This window comes from Branchiostoma belcheri, unplaced genomic scaffold (assembly GCF_001625305.1).
Source record: "Branchiostoma belcheri isolate BF01 breed outbred unplaced genomic scaffold, Haploidv18h27 scaffold73, whole genome shotgun sequence".
Taxonomy (NCBI): domain Eukaryota; kingdom Metazoa; phylum Chordata; class Leptocardii; order Amphioxiformes; family Branchiostomatidae; genus Branchiostoma; species Branchiostoma belcheri.
This window is the reverse complement of record NW_017804387.1, coordinates 1,128,843-1,150,535: the sequence shown is the minus strand read 5'-3', so window position 1 is coordinate 1,150,535 and position 21,693 is coordinate 1,128,843. Positions and strand designations below refer to the sequence as shown.

The 21,693-nt window shown below is 41.9% G+C and overlaps 1 protein-coding gene across 1 annotated transcript in view; it reads left to right on the top strand.

Annotated features, from left to right (window-relative positions):
- Window positions 1–20,486, top strand: part of LOC109485132 — a 48,297-nt gene extending 27,811 nt beyond the window's left edge. The window contains 23 exon segments of the mRNA XM_019788565.1: window positions 650–806; window positions 1,701–1,848; window positions 2,736–2,863; window positions 3,654–3,817; window positions 4,222–4,339; window positions 4,905–5,063; window positions 5,607–5,759; window positions 6,986–7,056; window positions 7,759–7,999; window positions 8,429–8,661; window positions 9,471–9,632; window positions 10,000–10,128; window positions 10,906–10,972; window positions 11,153–11,280; window positions 12,411–12,753; window positions 13,167–13,442; window positions 14,323–14,610; window positions 15,218–15,356; window positions 16,197–16,336; window positions 17,081–17,199; window positions 18,471–18,639; window positions 19,283–19,420; window positions 20,182–20,486. Coding sequence (XP_019644124.1) covers window positions 650–806; window positions 1,701–1,848; window positions 2,736–2,863; window positions 3,654–3,817; window positions 4,222–4,339; window positions 4,905–5,063; window positions 5,607–5,759; window positions 6,986–7,056; window positions 7,759–7,999; window positions 8,429–8,661; window positions 9,471–9,632; window positions 10,000–10,128; window positions 10,906–10,972; window positions 11,153–11,280; window positions 12,411–12,753; window positions 13,167–13,442; window positions 14,323–14,610; window positions 15,218–15,356; window positions 16,197–16,336; window positions 17,081–17,199; window positions 18,471–18,639; window positions 19,283–19,420; window positions 20,182–20,393 — 3,882 coding nt within the window. The 3' untranslated portion in view covers window positions 20,394–20,486.
- The last annotated feature ends 1,207 nt before the right edge of the window (window positions 20,487–21,693 follow it).

Sequence of the window (21,693 nt, the reverse complement as noted above, 5' to 3'; positions counted from 1 at the left end):
CAAATGATCTATTGTTGGTGAATTATAGGACATTACGAATACTTAACGTCTCAGACTTGACAGACAGTGACGGTCTGGTAAGATGTTATCATTAAGGTGTCTAGATTGACCACATCCTCCCCAGACAGACAGTACATCCTGTGTCGCACGTGTGGTGAAGGTCACAAAACAATGACCAGGAAAAGGACTCACCTGAGTTAATTAACTGCACGACAAACCGGTTGAGTCATCATATCAATCTATAGATATGATATTCATAATCTTAGGTCAATATTCTAAGCCTCACGTGGACAAAATGGCTGAAGTGGTCGTTGTAATAATCCATTAGAATTTGTTTTTTTTTATATTCCAACATGTAATCACAAGACGGGGTTGCAGAACACAAGTTTTTTTTTACTTATTTGTATGCCACCACCAACACAGAGGACAATACAATACTCATTTTCACCTTAAGTAGTGAAGTGAGGAACGTCGTGGTAAGTGCCTTTCCCAAGGCACAAGATCGGTGGTATGGCAGGGTTCGAACCCGGGACATTTTGGTTCTGAGACGAGCACTCTGCTGTTACGCTACACGACCCCATCTGCAATTAAAAAGCGACATCAAAATGCTCATACGTATATCAAAACGTCTTACTTCTTACAAACGTAGGTTCTGAATGGAGGCGGAAGAGTGGCGTTGGCTAGTTCCGGTTCCACTGCCTCGCTGAGCATTTCGGGATTGCGCGCGGAGGACAGCGGCGTTTACCAGTGTGTGGCGTTCAACCAATGGGGGAGGGCGAACAGTGCTGCAGAACTCAGGGCAGAAGGTAACGAAATGTACATCTTTCTAACAACGTGCCTTTGTTGTCATGAAAGTCCACCTGTGTTGGTAGTTACACGTTTAAAGGTAAAACTTTTGTTTCAACACAAGGGATTGTTCTCACCTAGAACTTTTAACCAGTCACTCTGGTCTTCTTCAATAGACTGACCCAGTGAGACTTGTCACGTGACTTCTCTGAAGTGTGACGTCAAAGGTATCTGGTAAATGATGTCGGCCCCCGTCGCGGTTGAGTGATGGGTCCTGATGTAAATAGTCTCGCTGGGTCAGTCTATTAAAGAAGCTCATTTTGAAGTGACTGGTCGAAAGCTTTAGATCTAGGCGAGAACAATATTTTGTGTTGGATCAAAAGTTTTAGGTTTAAACAGCGTGCCTTTGTGTTTATGATGATTTAAGATATATAAGAACTTTATAGAAGAACTTTATTGCACGACAATTGCACATGGTACAATGTATAGCAAACTACATAAAGAGAGTAACAAATAAAATAAATGTTGTTGAATAAGACCTAATGTCGAATAAAACCTAACATATCTTAATTAATCAAATAATAAGGGATAGCACAAGTCTTTGATAAAGTGTTTCAATCGAATGGGCTAATCACAAGTTTCGGTATTTTTTCTAATAACAAAGCATTCCTTTATATATCTACCCATTTTTGCGTTTGGGGACCATTTCATGTAAAGATATATTCAAATCTGTCTCCAACATCGAGACTCTTGAAATCTGTTATACTTGATTCGAGAAATGTAAATAGCTTGTTACGTATAACATCATATTTGGTACATTCCATAATAAACTGAAATTCATAAACTAAACTCGGCCTGTAAATGTAATAACAGAAGAAGTATGTGATTTTTTATTCTTCCTCCTTCCACCACAGATGAGGCGCCATCATTCGGACTGCGGCTTCTCCCAGAAATCATTGCGTCAGCTGGGGGAGCGGTGGTCTTCAATATGCGCATGCGCGGAGTGCCGGTGCCGACGGTCACGTGGAAGAAGAACGGAGCAAACGTGCAGCTTGGAGGAAGGTAAGGGATTCACTACAGAATTTACCAATTTTGTGATTTAGATAAAATTGAGGATGAATGTTACTGTGCATTGTATAGAAATGAGAGAATATCCTCTATGGTTGTGTGCAAAATAAGTTTTCAAAATTCAAATAGCACAGAAAAACTTTTTTTACCACATTTGTGGAAGGATTGACATAACAGGTGAATATCACCTCTTCAAGATGTCAAACCTGAGACCAGACTGTAAGGTTTGAACCACTCACACCGGGAAGGACCCCTACTCTTTTTGATAAGTGCGGTGAATTCTTTAACGTGCGTAGAGTGTGGCTCCCCCAAACACGGGACCTCCATTTAACGTCCTATCCGAGGGACGTCCCTAACCGAAGCTAGGTACTCATTTACACCTGAGTGAAGTGAGAAAAGTCGTGTAAAGTGCCTTTCCCAAGGGCACAAGATCGGTGACACCGGGCAGGATTCGAACCCGGGACCTCTCGGGCCTCGGCCGAACACGCTACCTCCACGCCACACGACCCCTATTTAAGATTGAACGTGTGTTATGAGCGCCATATGTTCATACATCTACAACTATCGCAAGAATCATGAAGAAGTTGAAATTGTACATAGTAGTCGAATGTGTACACATTAATATGTTTAATGAGGTATCTGTAAATTTTGTATAGTGAGATATCTCTGTGCTTTATATATGACCTGTACTTAGCTTGTTAGAGCATAAATGTACAATAAAGGCCTATCATCCATCATCAATTGTTTGTCCAGCATGACAAAATCCTCTGAAGGTGTTAAAGCATGCTCCATGCAGAGTTCGTACGGGCTAACCGTACAAAAGCGTCTCCTGTCGGATACAACAGAAATTACAAACTGTACTGTACCGTCTGTGTCCGCAGGTTCTCAGTGTTGGATGGAGGTAGTCTGAGGATCACAGGTGTTCAGCTGTCTGATGGAGGCATGTACACCTGTCAGCTGACCAACCGGGTGGGAGCAGCCACCAGCACAGCTACACTGACAGTACAAGGTCAGATTCATTATTTCATTTGATAATCGATCATTTGCATCTTTGTGTTACTTTGATGCACATTTGCAACGCTGTCAACTATTGCCTGATATTAGGCCACAGCAAGTAAATTTTATGGATGACGTCCTCCGCAGATTCCAAATCTAATGCGAACGGGCGAAAAAAACAACAACATGGCAGGCCGAAAAAACAAGGTTCCTACATTTTGAAATTTTTACTGAATCATTGTACAAATGGTTTTGATTCAGTGGGAACATCACATATACACAGCCAGCATCACATATCACTGCATCAAAGGAAGAAACAAAACATTAAATCAGAGCCTTTTCTTGTCTCCTGTCTTCATAGTTATCTGCCATTCACCTTCCGGCATGGCAACAGACATCTTTGCCCATTTTCGGAATGGTGACCACTGTCAGAAGGCAACACAATTTCTTGTTGTTTTTTTCCAAAATCAAGCGAAAATCAATGCGCGCGCTGATGTCATCCATAAAATTACTTGCTGTGGCCTTATAAAGCTTGCAGATCAAACTGAACAAAAATGTAATGTTGGAAATGGCTTTAAAACACGAAACTTAAACGCACCAGCGAAGTAGTCGTTCTACCATAAGAGTTTTTAGTCGTATCTTACTTTAACTCTCTTTAAAGTAAGATACGACTTGGTAAAAGTAAGATACGACTTTGGGAAAAGTCAAGTAACAATGGTGTGAATTGGATCAAATCGTTCAATCTTTGTAACGATTTGATCCATATGCATATCACACCATTGTTACTTGACTTTTCCCTCCAGACGGATCCTCACGGTCTAGTGGCGACCCCTCGCGGCTGACGGTGGATTACCAGCAGGACGGGACCCTCCCGTGCTCCACTAGCGGCAGCTCCTCTTCAGACGTCATCAAAACCTGGTTTCACAACGGCCACCGCGTCGACCTGTCCAGCGACCACTACGTCAAGGTCACTACATGTTCTATCCTACTTAGCCTACGCTAAAGCATTTCATTCAAGGCTTTAAAATTATCATTTTTCTACAGCAGTGTTATCTATAAAAGGGGCATTGTGTAACATTTATGGACTAAAAATTGAAATACTTTAAATGAAAAGGTCTTGTGTGATTGTAAATTACTTCCACTTTTCAACATATGGTTGACGCTTAAACAGTCCGCACCAGGCACACTCCATTTGTGGTGGCACCACGAACTATCAAAATGTAAACAAACTTGGTTGACACCTGTGTTTCCATTTAAACACACTTGTTAGTCGTCTACTTCCCGAATTTCAATTATTTTAATTGACTTCCTTTGTAAAGAAATGACCAGAAAGTTCAATAATTTTTTGTACGTACGTTTTCCTGTGTTTAGGATTCAGACGGCTCCTTGAAGATCCTACGGGCGACCAAAGTGATGGAGGGCACGTATGTGTGCTCTGTGGAGACCAGGACGGGTAGCCGAGAGAAGAGGGCCATACTCACCGTGCGTGGTACGTACATACAACCTCATCTTAACGTCGTTGTGAAATATATTTTGCTGTCAGAAATGCACGTTTACATCTCGTGAATGGTCGTTAGAATCAGTCGATGCCATATATATTGCTGAGTGGTTGATGTCATATCCGAGAGTATCATAACTTCTTTCAGAGGCAAAAACACGTAAAACCACCGTTTGACGTATTTATTTATAAAAAAGGAACATTTCAATTGGAAACGTACAACAGAATCGAGAAAAAAAGTGAAGATATTTGTAAAAAAAAGAAAGAGCACATGCTTGGATTCGAATCCGGGTCCAAAGGCTTAATTCTGCAACACCGAAACAATTCACTACACTTAAAGTCTGCCGTTCTGTGACATTACATGGGCCGTTTCAAACGGTCGTTGACGAGAAGAAAGTAAGAAGACACAGAAGTAAGAAGCTAGACGTGTCATTGCTTTTTCTGGAAGGACAAAAACATACCTCCTTTCTGTATATATGTACTCGGTATATTGGGACATCTAATCATTGTTCAACACATAACTACAATATGTTTCTTTTTTCCTCCGTACGGACAGCATCCCCGGATGCACCTCTCCATGTTCGCGCCAGTGACGTCAGCAGCAGGACCTGTCGGGTCGCATGGACTGCCGGGAGTGATAACCACAGTCCTGTGACCAGGTACATCGTCCAGGGGAGAACACAGACGGACCGGAGCTGGACAAGTCTGGAGTCAGGTCAGAACTCATATATAGAATCTATGCCATCCACAAATTGAAAAAAAAGGCGATGTATGAAACTATCTGTATCTGGCAGAAGGATGTGTAAATATTGCTCCTGAAATGCAGTACTAGTGGAAGACATTTCATTTCATCACTAATTGTTCATTTTATAATGATATCAGAAACCAAGTATTTACCATCGTATCCAAAATGCGCCCTCACTTTCCTACTATTCCTAACCATGAGAAACCAATTTTATGACTAAAATAAAGAATCCAACTATCATAGAAGAAGTGGGTAATTTCGTCTCCCACTGCCTCAAAAGAAGAAGTCAAACCCCACAAAACTAGTACCATGTATGTTGTAGAATGCAATTCAACATTGATCTAAGTCTGTTATATCATTGTATTTTCTTTTTTTCATACATGTTGTTTGTATTTACAATTACCCATCGGGCATGTATTTGCAATAAATGTTATATATAACGAGGGTCACTAATATGAAATGCCTTTTTCCATCATCAAAATATAATTTTTGGTTTCTTTGTTCGCCCCACAGGGTCAGCAGAGGTCATTGCAGACGACAGAATGCAGACGACCGTGTCAGAGCTGTTGCCAGGCAACGATTACGAGTTCCGCGTGCTGGGCATGAACGCCATCGGGCTGGGGGAACCCAGTCTCCCCTCCCCGGTCTACAGCACACACGCAGACGGTGAGACGTTACGCCCTGCCAGTTTCCTCTCTATACAAGTGGTATTGTTGTACAAAAAGCATGGCGACAAGACAAGTCAAGACAGAGAACAAGATTGTACCCATTTTACAATAGACTGCCCCATAGACCAAAAGCAACCTAGCTGGCATTTTACATTGAGCAAAGGCTGTTGAATGCTGGCCAATTCTATCAAGATTTATCGCTACTTATCACCAAAAATATTTTCCGCCCTAGTTTGCTTAAGTCTATGGGGAAAAATGCTCAGGATCGAGAAATAGCGGTCGTTATGTAATCTCCAAGCAGATCCCTTTCGGTGGCAAAAAGACAGTCTCAAATTGGCCAGGCAGTATCCATTAGCCAGAGAAGGTCGCCGGCCACCGACGGGGTACCGACAAAAAGGGGCCATTTATAAAAAGCTAACGATCATTCCCCCACAACCTCTGCTTGGAGAGTAGTCGTTATGGCCAGATGGCTGGCTTAAGCTAAGGTCTCAATTACGCCGGTACCCGTCGGGGATGTAGCCCCGGCTGGCCCCGGCCGGGTTCAGGAGTCGAGCGGGCATCGGCTGTCGTGGTCACAATTAAAAGTTTCCTTCAGTAGCATTTTGTCAGAAATTTTGTCACCCTCTTTGGTCGGTATCCGGCAGGCACCCGGGAGGTACCCGGCAGATTCTCTGACGATGTCTTGTATTGACCTATACGTAATGCAGAATTCACGTATTTGTTGTGATCATTTGATCTGTGAGGTCACACATTTTACCCGGGTTTACGAAGTACACACCTTTATTCTGTTCATCTGGTCTGGGACGTAAGAAATGTGTCCCGGTGGAATGCCGGCAACCGGAGGGGTACCTCTCGGTGTTCTCACGATGAGGTCACGGTGTCTTTTTGTCAGCGGGGCCCGGGTAGAATTTAACTCAGAATTAAATTCTTATCGGGGCCCCTACGGGCCAAAAAATAGCCCGGTAGCCACAGGGTGCCCCGCGGGGCCACGTCGGGGTCCCGCCCGAAAGTGGTAAAAACAGCCCGGGAACTACCCGCCAGGGCCCCTTTTCCCAATTGGGACCTTAGCTTTACAGAGTTGGTCACTTGTGCACGTGCACATTTGACGGCATTTCTGTTTTATTTGCGGCATACAGGCCGAATCCTATCCCTTGTCTTGCATTAACCATGATTTCAAGAGTTTAATCATACACATGTTAACCTACCACTGTTCCCTTCCTCCAGCCCCTGTCGCCAAGGTTAGCGGAGTTGGAGGAGGCGGAGGAGACATCGGAGACTTGGTGATCAGATGGAAAGTAAGACAACCCTGTACCTTAATTATACTAGATACAACAGTGTGGTAGAGGTTGCAATTGCACATGTAACCTACCTGCCAAATTGTCAGGCGTCGTGTGGCAGAGTGCGCGACTCGGAACTAAGAGTCCCGGGTTCGAGTCCTGATATCCCTTGGGACTTTCCTCACTTATCTTAGGTGTAAATGAGTATTGTCCTGTAATGTATTTGTCCCCTGTGTTGGTGGCGGCATTAATATGAGTTGAAAAAACTTGAGTGTGTCTTCACCACGTCTGGTGATTACATGTTGGAATGAATAAAAAAAAATTGTCAGGAAACAGAACGCCTTGGTATTAGCGTCATTATGAACAATTTTCGCACCAGAAATTGAAATATTTTTGTCCAAGAAATATTCGTAAATTGTAATTTACTTCCATTTTTCAACATATATATTTCTGCAATTATCTCACATTTCTGACATTTATGGTTGGCGCTGAAACAGCCATGAACCACAAAATACATGAATGTAAACAAACATGGCTTTCACACACACTTGTAAGGCGTCATATTTTGGCACGTCCTGAATGGTACTTATTTGCGATGGAGTAGGGTTGACTCAACTTACTTTGTACAGAAAATGGACTTTTTGTATCGTAATGTTATATATTACAGCTTTAAATCTTCGTTGATGCATAGAAATTTATCTTCATGTTCCAATTCCCCAGGCTTTGGCAGAGAAGTATCGAGGCGGACCCGGGTTTGGCTACAAGGTGTTCTTCAAGAAACTCGGTTCGACAGACGACTTCACGGTGGTACAGCTGACCGACCCGAACATGGACCACTACGTGCACAGCCCCGACCCTCCGCTAGGCGTGTTTGTGGCGCACGAGGCCAAGGTCCAGGCCTTCAACACGTACGGAACCGGTCCCATGAGCGACAGGGCTGTGGTGTTCTCCGGAGAAGGACGTAAGTCATCTTAATTCGCTTCATTCGTAAAGATATCTCTAGCCTGGTATCCAGTCTATCGTGGTTGGGACAGGCTATCTTCGGGGCTCTAAAAGTTTTCCCCCGTCTAGCTCAACAGACCAGATGCCGGTAGGAGTGTTACGCCTGTAGGAGTTTTGCGTCGTTCAAAACCGGCCGGGGAACCTAGCTGAGTCGGGCGGGGAAGAGCTTCTGCAGCCCCGAAGAGAACACCTGCCCTAACCGCGAGATTAGACACTAATCTAAGATATCTCATGTTCGTTTTTTCACTGAATAATGCTTGGGAATACGAGTGTTTGATATAATGTTCAACATGGTAACGTTTTGTGCTAGATTTTACCAAATATGTACACTTTGTGTCTGTTTTCTATATATAAGACCCTTAAAACAACAATTTATTTATACAATCAGCACCGAAGCAGGTGAAAAACCTGAAGGCAGTTGACTCTACTGACAGCACCGTCAGCCTCCGCTGGGACGTCCCGGCACATAACGGTCAGGTTATCGGCTACCGGGTCCGGTACTTCCCGACTAACGATGACGAGAATGGCGCAAACTCGGCAGAGAGGAAAGAGTTGGACGTCGGACCGGAAACCGCTACCGTTGTCGGGAACCTGACGGCAGGACAAGCATACACCTTCCAGGTAGACAATTTCACTAACATATATCCACATCACAACATTCTTTAACATGAAAACTACATATTGAAGTTTCAATGTCTTTATCGTTTATCAAAACCAACCTTGTGATAGGAGTTTGTTGTTGTCAATAAATATATTTCGTTAGAGGAAGAAAATGTATTTCGTTAGCAAAAGAAAATGTATTTCGTTAGCAGAAGAAAATGTATTTCGTTAGCAAAAGAAAATGTATTTCGTTAGCAAAAGAAAATGTATTTCGTTAGCAAAAGAACATGTATTTCGTTAGCAAAAGAAAATGTATTTCGTTAGCAAAAGGAAATGTATTTCGTTAGCAGAAGAAAATGTATTTCGTTAGCAAAAGAAAATGTATTTCGTTAGCAAAAGGAAATGTATTTCGTTAGCAGAAGAAAATGTATTTCATTAGCAGAACTGAATATCAAAGTGCAAAAACACAGACAGAAAAGTAGCAATGAAGATCAAGAAGAGGCCTTCAATATTTAAAACTTACTAATTATTTGGTGTCTCAATATGCAATCTTGCTATATATTGAATGAATGAATGAATGAATGAAAGACCTGTATTGTACGTTTGTGCTCTTACAAGCTAAGTACAGGTCATGAATAAAGCGGAAGTAATAAAATTACAGCAATATCTTATCAAAACTATATATATATACTAATGTTAGCCACTACGTGCATGTTAGTCTTCTTCTCGCTTCTTAAGACAATTGTAGATATATGAGCATATGGAGCTAATGATATATGGCTTGTCTAGTTTCAAAAGGTATAAGAATTTTTCTGTTCTCTCTATTTCAGGTGAAAGGCAGGACAGCCAGTGGTTACGGTCCTTACAGTGACTCAGTGGAGGCGAAGACTCGGGAGGCCGGCTTCGCGGCCCGGTCGTACGTCGGCGGTGTTCCCCTGGGCCTGTTTCTCTTCATCATTTTCTTCCTCCTGCTCCTCATCCTGCTGTTCTTGGTAAGTCTTCATCTATTCTTGTGATTTTGTACATCAATGTTTAAAATACCCTTGAAAACCACCTGAATGTACACGGTGTTATCTGTAAACGGAGAGAAAGATACGTACAAAAAATAAAAATGTATTCTTTGATTCATAAATACATGAAAATGTATTCGAGCGTATAACGGTGGATCATATCGGTAATATATGGGAACTGTAATTGAAAACATGTAATTGTATCAACTGTCGTAATTGTAATATCAAGATATGAAAATATTTTCTTGCAGTTTAAAGTCTGATATTGTATAAGCCACCCACAGACTGCGTATTTACCCTGTGTTTTTGTGGAATGACGGACACATATTTTCTGTATGATTGTGCACAGCTGTGTTTCTGCTGTTGGTGGAGGGGGCTGTGCGAACACTGGTGGGGACTGTGCTGTGCCTGCTGTCTCTCCTGCTGTCCATGCTGTGGCTCCTGCGCAGAGTTCTGCGGATACGGCGGCAAGAAAAAGGTAGGATTATTCTCCGCCAAAACAAAAACAGTTACTCAAGCAACTGGATATGATTTTGGAAACGGTCAGTCGTTTCAGATAGCATCCACTATCTCTTGTCAGTGACTTATTACCTGGATGTCTAGCTCCTTCACCTACGTACGATTTATCTCTTTATTCTCATGGAGAAAAAAACCCAAGGCCTATAATGTTATTTGTAGTTACGTCGATGAAGATTAAACATCCAGGTAATATAATTATGAGATACACAAGAAAACAGCTACTCAAGCAACTGAATAATTCTAAAAACTGAGACGTTTCAAGTAGCTTTCACTACTTTTCTTCAATGACTTTTAGTTCGTCATCATTACATTTATGTATTGTTCTTACTAAATAAGTACGGACGATGTATCTCAATATTGAGCCAGATGAAAGAGTGCTAGTGATAAAATTGACCCGTACATTAATGTAAATACAACAATATGGCAATGATCTGATGCACATCATGAAATATAATATTATATTCTATCATACAGTATTTCTTGTATTCATTACTGCATTTAGTGTTGTACTTTATTTGCTTTATAATGTAAGGAGCACAACAATTGTGTGGCGCTTTTAATATAAGTTATAAACTTGAGTGCATCGTCACACTGTCCTTGTCATGTTTTTATGTTTTGATGAATACAAAAAAATGCTTAGTGTGCTGTATAGTACACTACCGTGTATTTTTGTTGAATTTGAATAAAGAAAGATATCAACAGCAAGGAACGTGATTATTTGCGTGTTTTCCCGCAGCACAAGAAGTATTACAGCGATGACTGGGAGCTGAAGGAAATCGCCATGCAGGAGTTCAAATCGTCAGGTAAGTTATTTAAAAAAAATCGTGACAGCTTTTCCAAGAAGCCTGCAAGCCATCGTATTTCGAGATTCTACACTTCAACTACAACAGAACCGTTAAGAACCATGTCATTGATCTTCAATTTAGATTTATTTTGTCTTGTACATTACTTTAAAAAATATTTTTGTTTTGTTTTGCTGACAGCGATGTCTGAAGAACACAAGCTGGCCTTGAAGCGCCACCGTCCGACCATCGTGGAACATGTCAACCCGCACCTGATGACAGACTATCTACTGGACAGAGGCATCATCACAAGCCCTATTGCAGGCGAGGTATGCGATGTCTTACGTGAAAGAAACAAATAAACATGTGAACAAACAGTCACACATTCATTTAGCTTAAACCGTAAGAAAAAGAAATGAGATTAATGCTAAATGTAAATGCTGTTGCTGATAAAATAACATAATACTAGAAAGGCCAATATTTGCTTTGGAGCAAATACAGCGATGGGTTCACCACATTTTACGACATGGCAGGGAAAGAATGGGAAACACAAGGGAAAACAATGATTTACATTGATATAACTATAATATGAAGTAAAATACAACTACAACAACAGTTGGATAGCTATTCCCTACTTTATTGGTTAGGATTTTTAATTGCATAATGCAAACTGTTGATTTTCAAAATAAAAAAAAAACGTCCATGCCCGGCATTCCAATGCTGGAGCAGGAAAGCTTGAAATACCTACCAAAACACTTGAATACAGACATACTGTCAGTATGGAAATGCTTCTGTGCAGGTGTTAATCAAGTTAAATCCCAACAGCCAATCAGCAAGAAGTATAGAGGAAAGCTGCATGCCTATTGGTTGATGCCCTGCATTCCATTCTGATGACTCATGCCCAAACGTGGTAAACAAGGCAGACTAACACAGTAATACATTTGCTATAACACAGCCAAAAAACTCAAATAAAACCATTCTAAAAGCCTGTATCACAATAATTTAAAAAACGCCTAGGGGTATTTGCCCACTGTACCTCCATACCAAATTTCAGGACCTTAGGCCCTAAAATGAAGAAGCTGAATCCATTTAAAGATATGGCAGGAGGAGGAGGAGGAGAAGAAGGAGAAGAAACATCAGAAAAAGCAATATGGTTTCACCACACCACTTCGTGGTGTGGTGAACCCATAAAAATTGTAACTCATATTTTTATAAAGGACTTATTGAAAGGGTACCATCTTCCACGTACTTGCATTAGTTTCCATTTTTAAATTATACCACTTAAAAGTGATATAATTGGCCAGGGGAGTTAGCTGGCCATAGTAGGACCAGTGCCAGCTAACTCCCCTGGACAATTATGTCCATTGCTAGGCCAACTTAGACTATTTAGTCCGCCTGCAAAGGAGTCTGGTGAAGACTAATAGTTCATGAACTATAACATTGTGTACTTGTTTGTCAGTTGAAGCGGTCGGAGTCACAGCCCGAAGCCGTGGAGAAGATCCTGGACATGCTGCCGTCCCGGGGAGACCCCGCGTTCTTCGCCTTCTGTGACGGGCTGAGGGACTCGTGCCAACTCGCCTGGCTGGCAGACCTTCTCGAGGGAGGAGGTACAAAGAACCCTAGCTTTGTCTACAAGAAGGACTCCAAGAACCCCTCCCTCTACTCCAAGAGCCCCTCCCTTCACTCCAAGAGCCCCTCCTACCACTCCAAGAGCCCCTCCCACCTCTCCACCAGCCCCTCCGTAGACTTCAAGAAGCCCCCTCTCCTCTCCAAGACCCCCGACTTCGTCTCCCTTCCAGATGGTAACGATGCGTACACTATGTCATTCAAAAAATATCAAAATAACATGTTACCAATAACTCTAACCCCAATCCCAACCCTAACCCTAACCCTAACCCCAACCAACCTAGATACCATTGTTTAAAGTTAAAACTTTTGTTCCAACACAAGGGATTGTTCTCACTTAGAGCTTCTTCAATAGATTGACCCAGTGAGACTTGTCACATTGCTTCTCTGAAGTGTGACGTCAACACTGGGTCAAAGGTATCTGGTAAACGGTGTCGGCCTCCGTCGCGGTTGAGGTGATGGGCAGGCTAAATGCCGCTATTTTGTGTTTCCTGTATCCTGGTGGAATGCATGTGGCGCATAAAGGTAAAGGTAAACCATACAAGTGAATTTAATCGTCTAACACTATGAATTCTGGATGAATTTTCAGGTATGTCAGAAAAGTACAAGAAGGAGCTGATCCGGTACAGGTTCCACCTGCTGGAACACATCATCCCGGAGCGCATGCTGTACCACCTCCTGCTGCGTAAGGCCATCACCCGTACAGAGTTCGGGCTGGTGGATCGGGAGATGACCAAGAAGGGCGCCAACGAGCAGCTCCTGTACATCCTGCCCACCAAGGACGACGACGCGTTCTTCGCTCTCTGTGAGGGACTGCGGAGGGACTGTGACGCCGCGTGGCTGGCCGATCTTCTGGAGGGAAGAGGTAAAGATCATGTACTAATACTTCCATTAATTCCTTTTACTAAAATCCTCTTATTTCAAAATAATGACTTTCAGGAAAAGTGTAGTAGGCACCAGAATTGACGTATTACATTTTTCACGTCACATTGAATCAATTAAGACATGTCTTGATCTTTACAGCGGCCCGGTTATTATCATCATTATATGTATATATTGTTGATCAAACATATTCCCTGTCCTTGGTGCTGAACACCTTCCAATGGCCACAGAACGGCACTTTTAGTGCCATTTGCTTTGTGTTACATTGCAAAAGATCATCACAACTAGAGCTTTGTTTATCATTTGTGTAATTATTTAGTATTTATGTTGTTATGAATTTCTGTACGTTCCTTCGACATGTCCCTATCATAATGCTTGCTAATGTATGACTTATCTATTATTTACCTACCTATGTTACCTGCACTTTGATTTATGTTGTTATTTGTTATCTATTATTTGTATTCTTGTGGGCTCCCAAAGAAACTAGTCTAAAGACTGATGGGTTAACCCGCTTGTTTCTAAGGCCAAATGCAATAACCACCTCTTATCCTGATTGCTAAAAATACAAAACCAACAGACCTTTCAACCGGCCTATTTCTACCTTTGCTTATTCATATTTATATTGTATTGTCATTGTATGATGTTGATATTGTATAGTATCGTTATTATTAGTTTGTATTATGCTGTATGTGTCGGTGGTAGTTGCTACCAGCCTTGTTTTTGACCGGCTACCACATGTCATGTCCTGTTGCAACTCCAATAAATAAATAAATAAAGAAAGAAAGAAAGAGAGAGAAAGGAGGAAGGAAGGAAGGGAGAAAAGATGAATAAGTTAAAGACATGTGTTTCATTATTTACTCCAGAGCTTCAGTCCCACCAGAAGGAGCTACTGATCACCCACAGACAGGCCCTGGTGGACAACATGAACCCCATCCCCATCATAGACTTCCTGGTGTCCAAGGACATCCTCTCCATCAACGTGGCGCAGGACATCAAGAAGCTGAAGACGACCCGTGAGATGAACGAGAAGCTGCTGGACATCATCCTGACGATGAAGAGCGGCGCGTTCCTCATGTTCATCGTGGCGCTCAGGATGCTGCCGGACTCCGGCTGGCTGGCTGACCTGCTGGAAGAGCCGACTGTCGACACAGGTAGGTTTGATATGTTTACACGGTTCAAGCGGCTAGGCAAACGGCCACAGGGAGAACTCTGAGAAAAAATGACACGGCGCTCACATTGCTAGCAGCCCGTACACAAAGACTCAAAAACTCTTCCCTGCATCAGGCGATACGCCTGTATAACAAGTCTATCCGGTAAGACTGTTCTAGGACGTTATTGTTACTTTGCGCGCCCATAGTTAGGCATTTTGTATAGCTTTGCTCCTGGTGGAATAGGCAGTCATCAAACGTGAACATGGATTTGTGTCAAATACCACCCCTACGTGTGCGGGATGGTAGAAACCAATAAATCACCTTTTGCAAATAGGATTTTGGGTTAAAAGACACTAAAACTGAAAATACTGCAAAATTCCTTTAGATATACAATTGGGCTTCACCGTGGCCACATGGGAGCCTGCCTTTGACAACCTTCCCATAGAACTTCGGATCAAAGAAATTATAGCTTTCAAATGTTGCAAGAATCTCTAGATGTTACCAGCACGATATCTAGTTATCATTCTTATCTAACCTTTTTTTGTGAACTTGCGTGGTAATTATGGTGTGTTTATAATTCTTTTTAATAACTTCTGTCGCCGTGCAGCTATGAGGAAGGACCGACGAGACATGCTGCTGGCCTTCAGATCCATCATCATCAACAACGTCAAGGACACGGACAAGATCATTGAGTATCTGCTCAAAATGGAGGTCCTAACGCCAGCCCAGGTGGACGATTTGAACAGGTACAGCTAGAGTCTCATTTGCATGCGTGTTTTTGTTGTTATTTATTTTTTTTATTTCACCATAAGACGGCTGGGTAGCCCCATTCAGCTTACATTAGCTGTTTTCCAAGGGGAACCAGCAAAATCACACGACAAGACATTGTTACATGCAGTAAAACAAGAGTGAACAACATACAGTAAACATAAAAGTCCGATGCGTCAAAACAGAGTTATAGTCCTATACTCAAAGTCCTAGCCGTTCAAAGGTCTAAAAACACGAAAATCAGGAATGGAGGTCAGAGGTCAGGTTTCATACGACATACGTTTCAAGCCTGTTGATTTCTGTAATCCCAACACAAGAATGTGAGTTGCTATTCTGAAGCCCTTGTCACACATAGCCGAATTGGACCTCCCGAAAACTCCCTTCAATCATGGTTAGGAGAAGGTCGGCAGCAAGGTCGGCTGTGCATGTGGTTGCTACTGTACGACTGCGACAGCCGAACGACCTAAAATGTTCAATAAATTTGGGTGTGGACGGATGTTCGTTTTGCTAGTGACTCGGGTAGGTCAGCAGAGTTGACTCAAATTTACCTCAAATTCGTTTTGATTCGTCTAGATATATAGGCGTGGCCTCAACCTGGTAAGAAAATGCAACCGAACTTCAGCCAACGTAACTTTGGTTGGTTGGTTGGTTGGTGGTCGGTCAGTCATAGGTTCTAAATGTGTGACAGTAGCCTGGATGCCAGACCCACAACACACTCAGGCCCAAAGTTTCCAGTGCAATGTATAATTTTGGGTCTGAGTGTGCTATGGGCTCTCGCAATCACATGTTCTCACAACTTCCAACCGTTCCCGTTCCAGCCTGCGCGCGGAGGAAGCGAGGTGCGGGAAGATGCTGGACATGCTGCCGCCACGCGGGGACGAGGCGTTCGAACATTTCTGTGAAGCGCTCAGAACGAGAGTCCACCTGAACTGGCTGGCTGACACCCTGGAGGGAGACGGTAAATCTCTCTCTATTCTTTCAAACCCGCATCCATCCGTTGTTATTTGTGTTGCTGTCTTCTATGAGTGGTAAAGCCCAAGCCCGGCTTCAGGGCAGCAAATCGTAATTAGCGGACCAGCTTTCCTGGCATGTTATGTGTCTATTTAGGCAATTAATATTTCTACCCTTTTCCAAACGCTTCTGAGGCCTAGAAGACTATCACTTGTTAAGTTTTCCCATATTCCCGTGTCCACAACCGCACTTTTAATATGTATAATAATCATGAATATAAACAGCACATCATTTTCATTAAGATCTAGACACCTGCTAAGTACTAGCAGATGCATAATACAGTATAATGTCCATCGAAAAATGAACTGTTAAACATCATAATTTTACAGGACTTGACTTTATACTTCCTTTTTTTTACAATCCAGTAACTTAATTACATAACATTACAGTTTTGTTAGAATGTTCAGAATGTTAACAGTTTCCACACCTATCAAACGTGTTGTTAAAAGTCATAAACTTACCACATTAAGGATTTCCTTGTAGCAATCTGTGATGTAAGGGAATTGTTATTCATTGACACGTGTCTTACTTAATTTTTTAATTTTTTTAATTTATTTATCGAAACATTGAAACATACGTATACAGTGACAAGACGTGGTGGCGACACACTCAAGTTATACTTATATTCATGTCGGCACCAGACAAGCAAGCAAAGCAGGAGTTATCATATCTTGTCTTACTTGATTGACAGGGATGACCAGCGCGAAGAAGCTGCAGCTGATCCGTCACCGTGCCGTCCTGGTGGATAAGATGTCCCCGGAGCCTGTCATCACGTACCTGTCCCAGAGCCAGGTAGTCGGCAAGCCTCAGGTATCACTAATCATACCCAGTTGTCTTATCGGGAGGTGCGACCTGCACGCGGTGACGGTAGAAGCATGCGGCATGATGGCATGAGCACGGGGACAAGACGGTGACAAACAAGCATGTGGTGGTTAAAGGACGTGGTAGATTTAGGCACTAATGAAGTGAGATTTCCAAACCGGGGCCAGGCCGGGCAGTCTTATGGAACGAAAAGTACGATATGAAAGACAAGGAAACACAGAAACGTTTTCGATAATAACCGTGGGCACTATTCCTGTATATTCTTGATATGAATTTTTAGTTCTTCGTTCATAAAAACAGCCCGTCCGGTCCCCAGTTTGGAAATGTGATGTCAACCTAGGCATATAATAATAACAAAGAAGGCTTTGGGTACTCTCCAAGCAGATTAGAATTTAGGCTTCGGCTTATTTTTTGGGGTGTTTTGGATGTTTTTATCGGGTTCTCTTTTTTGTTGCATGGTATCTTTGTTTTTGCGCCAGCCTAACTTGCTTGCCTGTTTGGAGATTAGACTTTCTTGCAATTTGGCGAAATCGCCTCACTACATTCAAAGTGAAAGTATATTCGAAAGTAACGAAAGTAACCCTTAAGTCCGAAGAAATTGTCACCAAAAACACAAAGATTTTTGGAGCAGATTATGAGAAATGTGAACTTAAACCTGAACCCTCGAAACCTTTTCGTCCCTTTTTTTTCTTTTTACTATGCACAACCCCTGTCGTGGAAGAATTGGTGTGTACGCCGTCACATTATTTCGCACGAAGGTTCTCCAGTTAGTAGAATATCCTAAATCATTGAAGTTTCTAAAAAGGTTAAAACACGTACATCCAAATTTTCGATGTCCACTGTACATCTTGATCACGGAGTGACCTAGTCTCGCGAGAACACGAGACTAGGCGAGAACACGAGACTAGGTCGAGACTTGTGTAGTTCTTCTGACCTCCCCCGCCTCCTTGTGGAGTAGGATTAAATAGAACCTGGGCAGTTCCCAACCTTCGTTACGATTCATCCCGGCACGTTCCAACTGGACGTGGACTGCTTCCTTTATCCTTCTGTGGGACTTACTTTTTTTATTCCAACATGTAATCACCAGACGTGGTGACGACACAGCACCTGAGCTAAGTGAGGAAAGCCGTGTAAAGTGTCTTTCCCAAGGGCACAAGATCGGTGGCATGTCAGGACTCGAACCCGGGACTCTTAGTTCCGAGTCGCGCACTCTGCCGCTACGCCACACGACTTACTTGATTCTTGGATACGTTCTCCAGGTCTTCACCAAAGCCATGGGTAACTACATCATCAACGCGCCCCTCCGTGAGGAGAGGAACGAGCGGATCCTGGACCTTCTGCCGTCCCGGGACGACCTCGCCTTTGACGTGTTCTGTGAGGCTCTCAGAACGATGGGCAAACAGGCTTACCTGGCCGACATGCTGGATGGTAAGGCTGATGTGTATTACGTTTCATCTTTTTTTTTGGCCCAAATCAGCTTTTTTTGAACACGTTGGCAGAACGAACAGCACCTTCGCGAAACCCGTAATGCACTGTGCATAGAACTTCGGCAGAACTTCTCCTACATTGTATAAGGTCGTATACTCGTATATAAGGTTAACATCCCGTCTGTAGTTTCCAAATGTTTTGTCGGAAAAGAAAACCTGTGGAACAGGCAAAATTATAATGCAACGGTGACCAAACATCCAACGAAAACCGTGAAAAATCAGGCTTTTTAGGTAGGCACAGTACGTTCTGCCGACGTGCTAGCTTGTTGTGTTCACTTGTTATTGAACTGGGGTGAATACAACTCATAGTTAGTTGAACACAATACATAAGAGACATATGGTCTTGTATGGATTCATAAAGTGATGAAAAATGCGTCGAAAGGTATTCTAAATTTCATGACAAGAATTCTTAAAGAATTTGCTCATATTTCAAGCATTATGGAAAGGTGTTACCTTGGAAAGTAACTCTTGTATCAGTGCTACTTAATTGTCAGTCATACAATTACAATATTCAAAGTTTCAACAATGTTGAAATGACACGTTTTCACGTTTTAAAATGAAATGTTGGTTTATTTTCTGTCCAGGTAAGCAGACGGCCGTCCAGAGTGCAGAGATGAACGGAGTGGGGCTGCAGCTGGCCCAGCACCCCTTCAACCTGATGTCCGGCACGTCCGTACGGGCACACAGGGGGCAACAGGTCATCCTGGAGGTCAAGGGGGAAGGTAGGCCAAATTTCACACCATACAAAATACCAGTCAAAATTGTACTACTTGTAGTAATTGTGACGTCTTTAAACTTGCAATTGAGGCCATCGACAAGTTATGCTAGTCGGCAGAACTTTGTAACTTTATTATTAGAACGTGCGAATTCTGTAATCATTCATATGTTGAAAACGAGATACACTTTCTACTTGTCTGTACATTATATAAAGATGAACGCCAAGAACTACTCAATATCTTACATTTAGACAAGATATGCAAGAATGAATGTATAGCAGACGAACTATGTAATTATATTTCCAAATGTTTCAAAAAGAGAGAAGAAAGGGCAACTAACAGTAGATGATAGGTACTAGTAGTATATAGTATTGTTATAATGTATAAATTCCTAGCATTTAGCATTAGAATATAGCGTCCCAGTATGCAATACTCATGTTTTGCATACTGCATGTCATCTTGTGCATTTAGCCCATCTGGGCAAGAACATGCAATAAAGATTCATATCATATCATAATTACATAATTATTATACAAACTTCGTAACTGATAAATAGTTTGTAATAAACACACGATGTCTTTCCAATTCAAAGTTATAAGATATCATATGATGTAACACTTGCATATTGCATTGCGATTGGCTAATATTGTATGTATATACTGTGCTGCAAGTCGCATTTGTACAACGTTTTAACATCCCATAGATGGAATAGTATTTCAAAGATGATAACTATAACGTTATTTTTGTTCACTTGAAAACAATCACAGCCAAGAACGTCCGATGGCTGTACGAAGGAGAGATGATCCCACCGACCAAAGGGCTTCACAAGAAGTCTGACGGCTTCAAACACGAGATGCGCATCGACAGCATGACGCCGGAGCTGGGCGGGACCTACACTTGCGAGGGCACGACGCCAGGGGGCGGTGTTGCGTGTGACATCACCATCATCGTCATGACGGAGGAGGAACTTCTGCTGTGAGAGACTGACTTACTGAAGCTGAGGTCACATTTCCAAACCGGGGCCCGGCCGGACAGTCTTATAAAAAGAAAACTATGATATAAAAGACAACAAAGCACAAAAATTTGAAACAATTAATAATGGGAACTATTTGCGTATATTATTGACATATAGTTATTGTTGATTTTTCGTTAATCGAAACAGCCCGGCCGGGCCCCGGTTTTGGAAATGTGATCATCATAAATAGATAGTCTAAGAGAAGCTTTACGATATACTATGATATTGATACACAGTGTTGATTATTCAAGCCTTGATTATGAGATATAATGTTGCATCGCAGATATGTTGCCATCAGTAGTATTTTTTATAAATTTTAAATAAGCAAAAGATGAGGTGTAACGCGGCTAGCTTTCTTAGATCATTGCACACAATGCAATACCCCCTCCAATTTGCAGAAATGTAGTTCGATAACTGTACTGTATTATGCACCTATCATGCATTCGTTGACTTAACTTGTGAACTTTCTTGGTGATATCAGTAACACCTAAACACCCAGTACGTAAATTTACAGACATAATGTTAGTCTTTTTCAAATATAGCATACACGAGTTTTAGGTGCCCCTGTTGACTGCTTTGCCGTATGAAGTAGTGACCAGTTTATGTGCAATTTCTCCTGCTGTATATCCAGTAGAATGATAAAAGATGCTACTGTACTAAATTTATAATTTTTATTGAATGGAGTATCGGATCTTGTATGTAGATGATTGGGTGTAGGTTTTGAAACATCAAAGTCAACAAAAGAACACGGTGTTAAAAGATATTATTAAATCTGTTGTAAATAATAGCATATTACTAGGCAGCTAGGTGTAGATTTAGAAAGGGGTGACTTGTTTGGATTTGTACATATCATGAAAATAACGGAGTTTGCTTGGGTTGCTATTCCTGGTGTTTTAACGTAGAAATATACGAGTAAAGCTTTGCCTTTGTAGAAAAAATTACCTACGTTATTTGCCAAGAATGACACAGTAGCTAAGTTTCTTACTTTAAACCACTGCTGCTATACTGCAACTATTTCTATATCTCACAGTGACATGCCAGTGTTTAAAGCTATAAGACCAGTATCATAGATTTTAGGGTGTTATTGTACGTATGGATGAGAGAGATAATTATATACATTGGTGTTGAATAAAATTCTTCATTAAACTACATAGTACTCGTTGTGTGATCATCTATAGATCTATTGATGGTTGGACTTGTGTAATTTGTAGTGCCCATGGATGTTATGATTTTTTAATTAACTGTTTTATTTGCATCAACATTG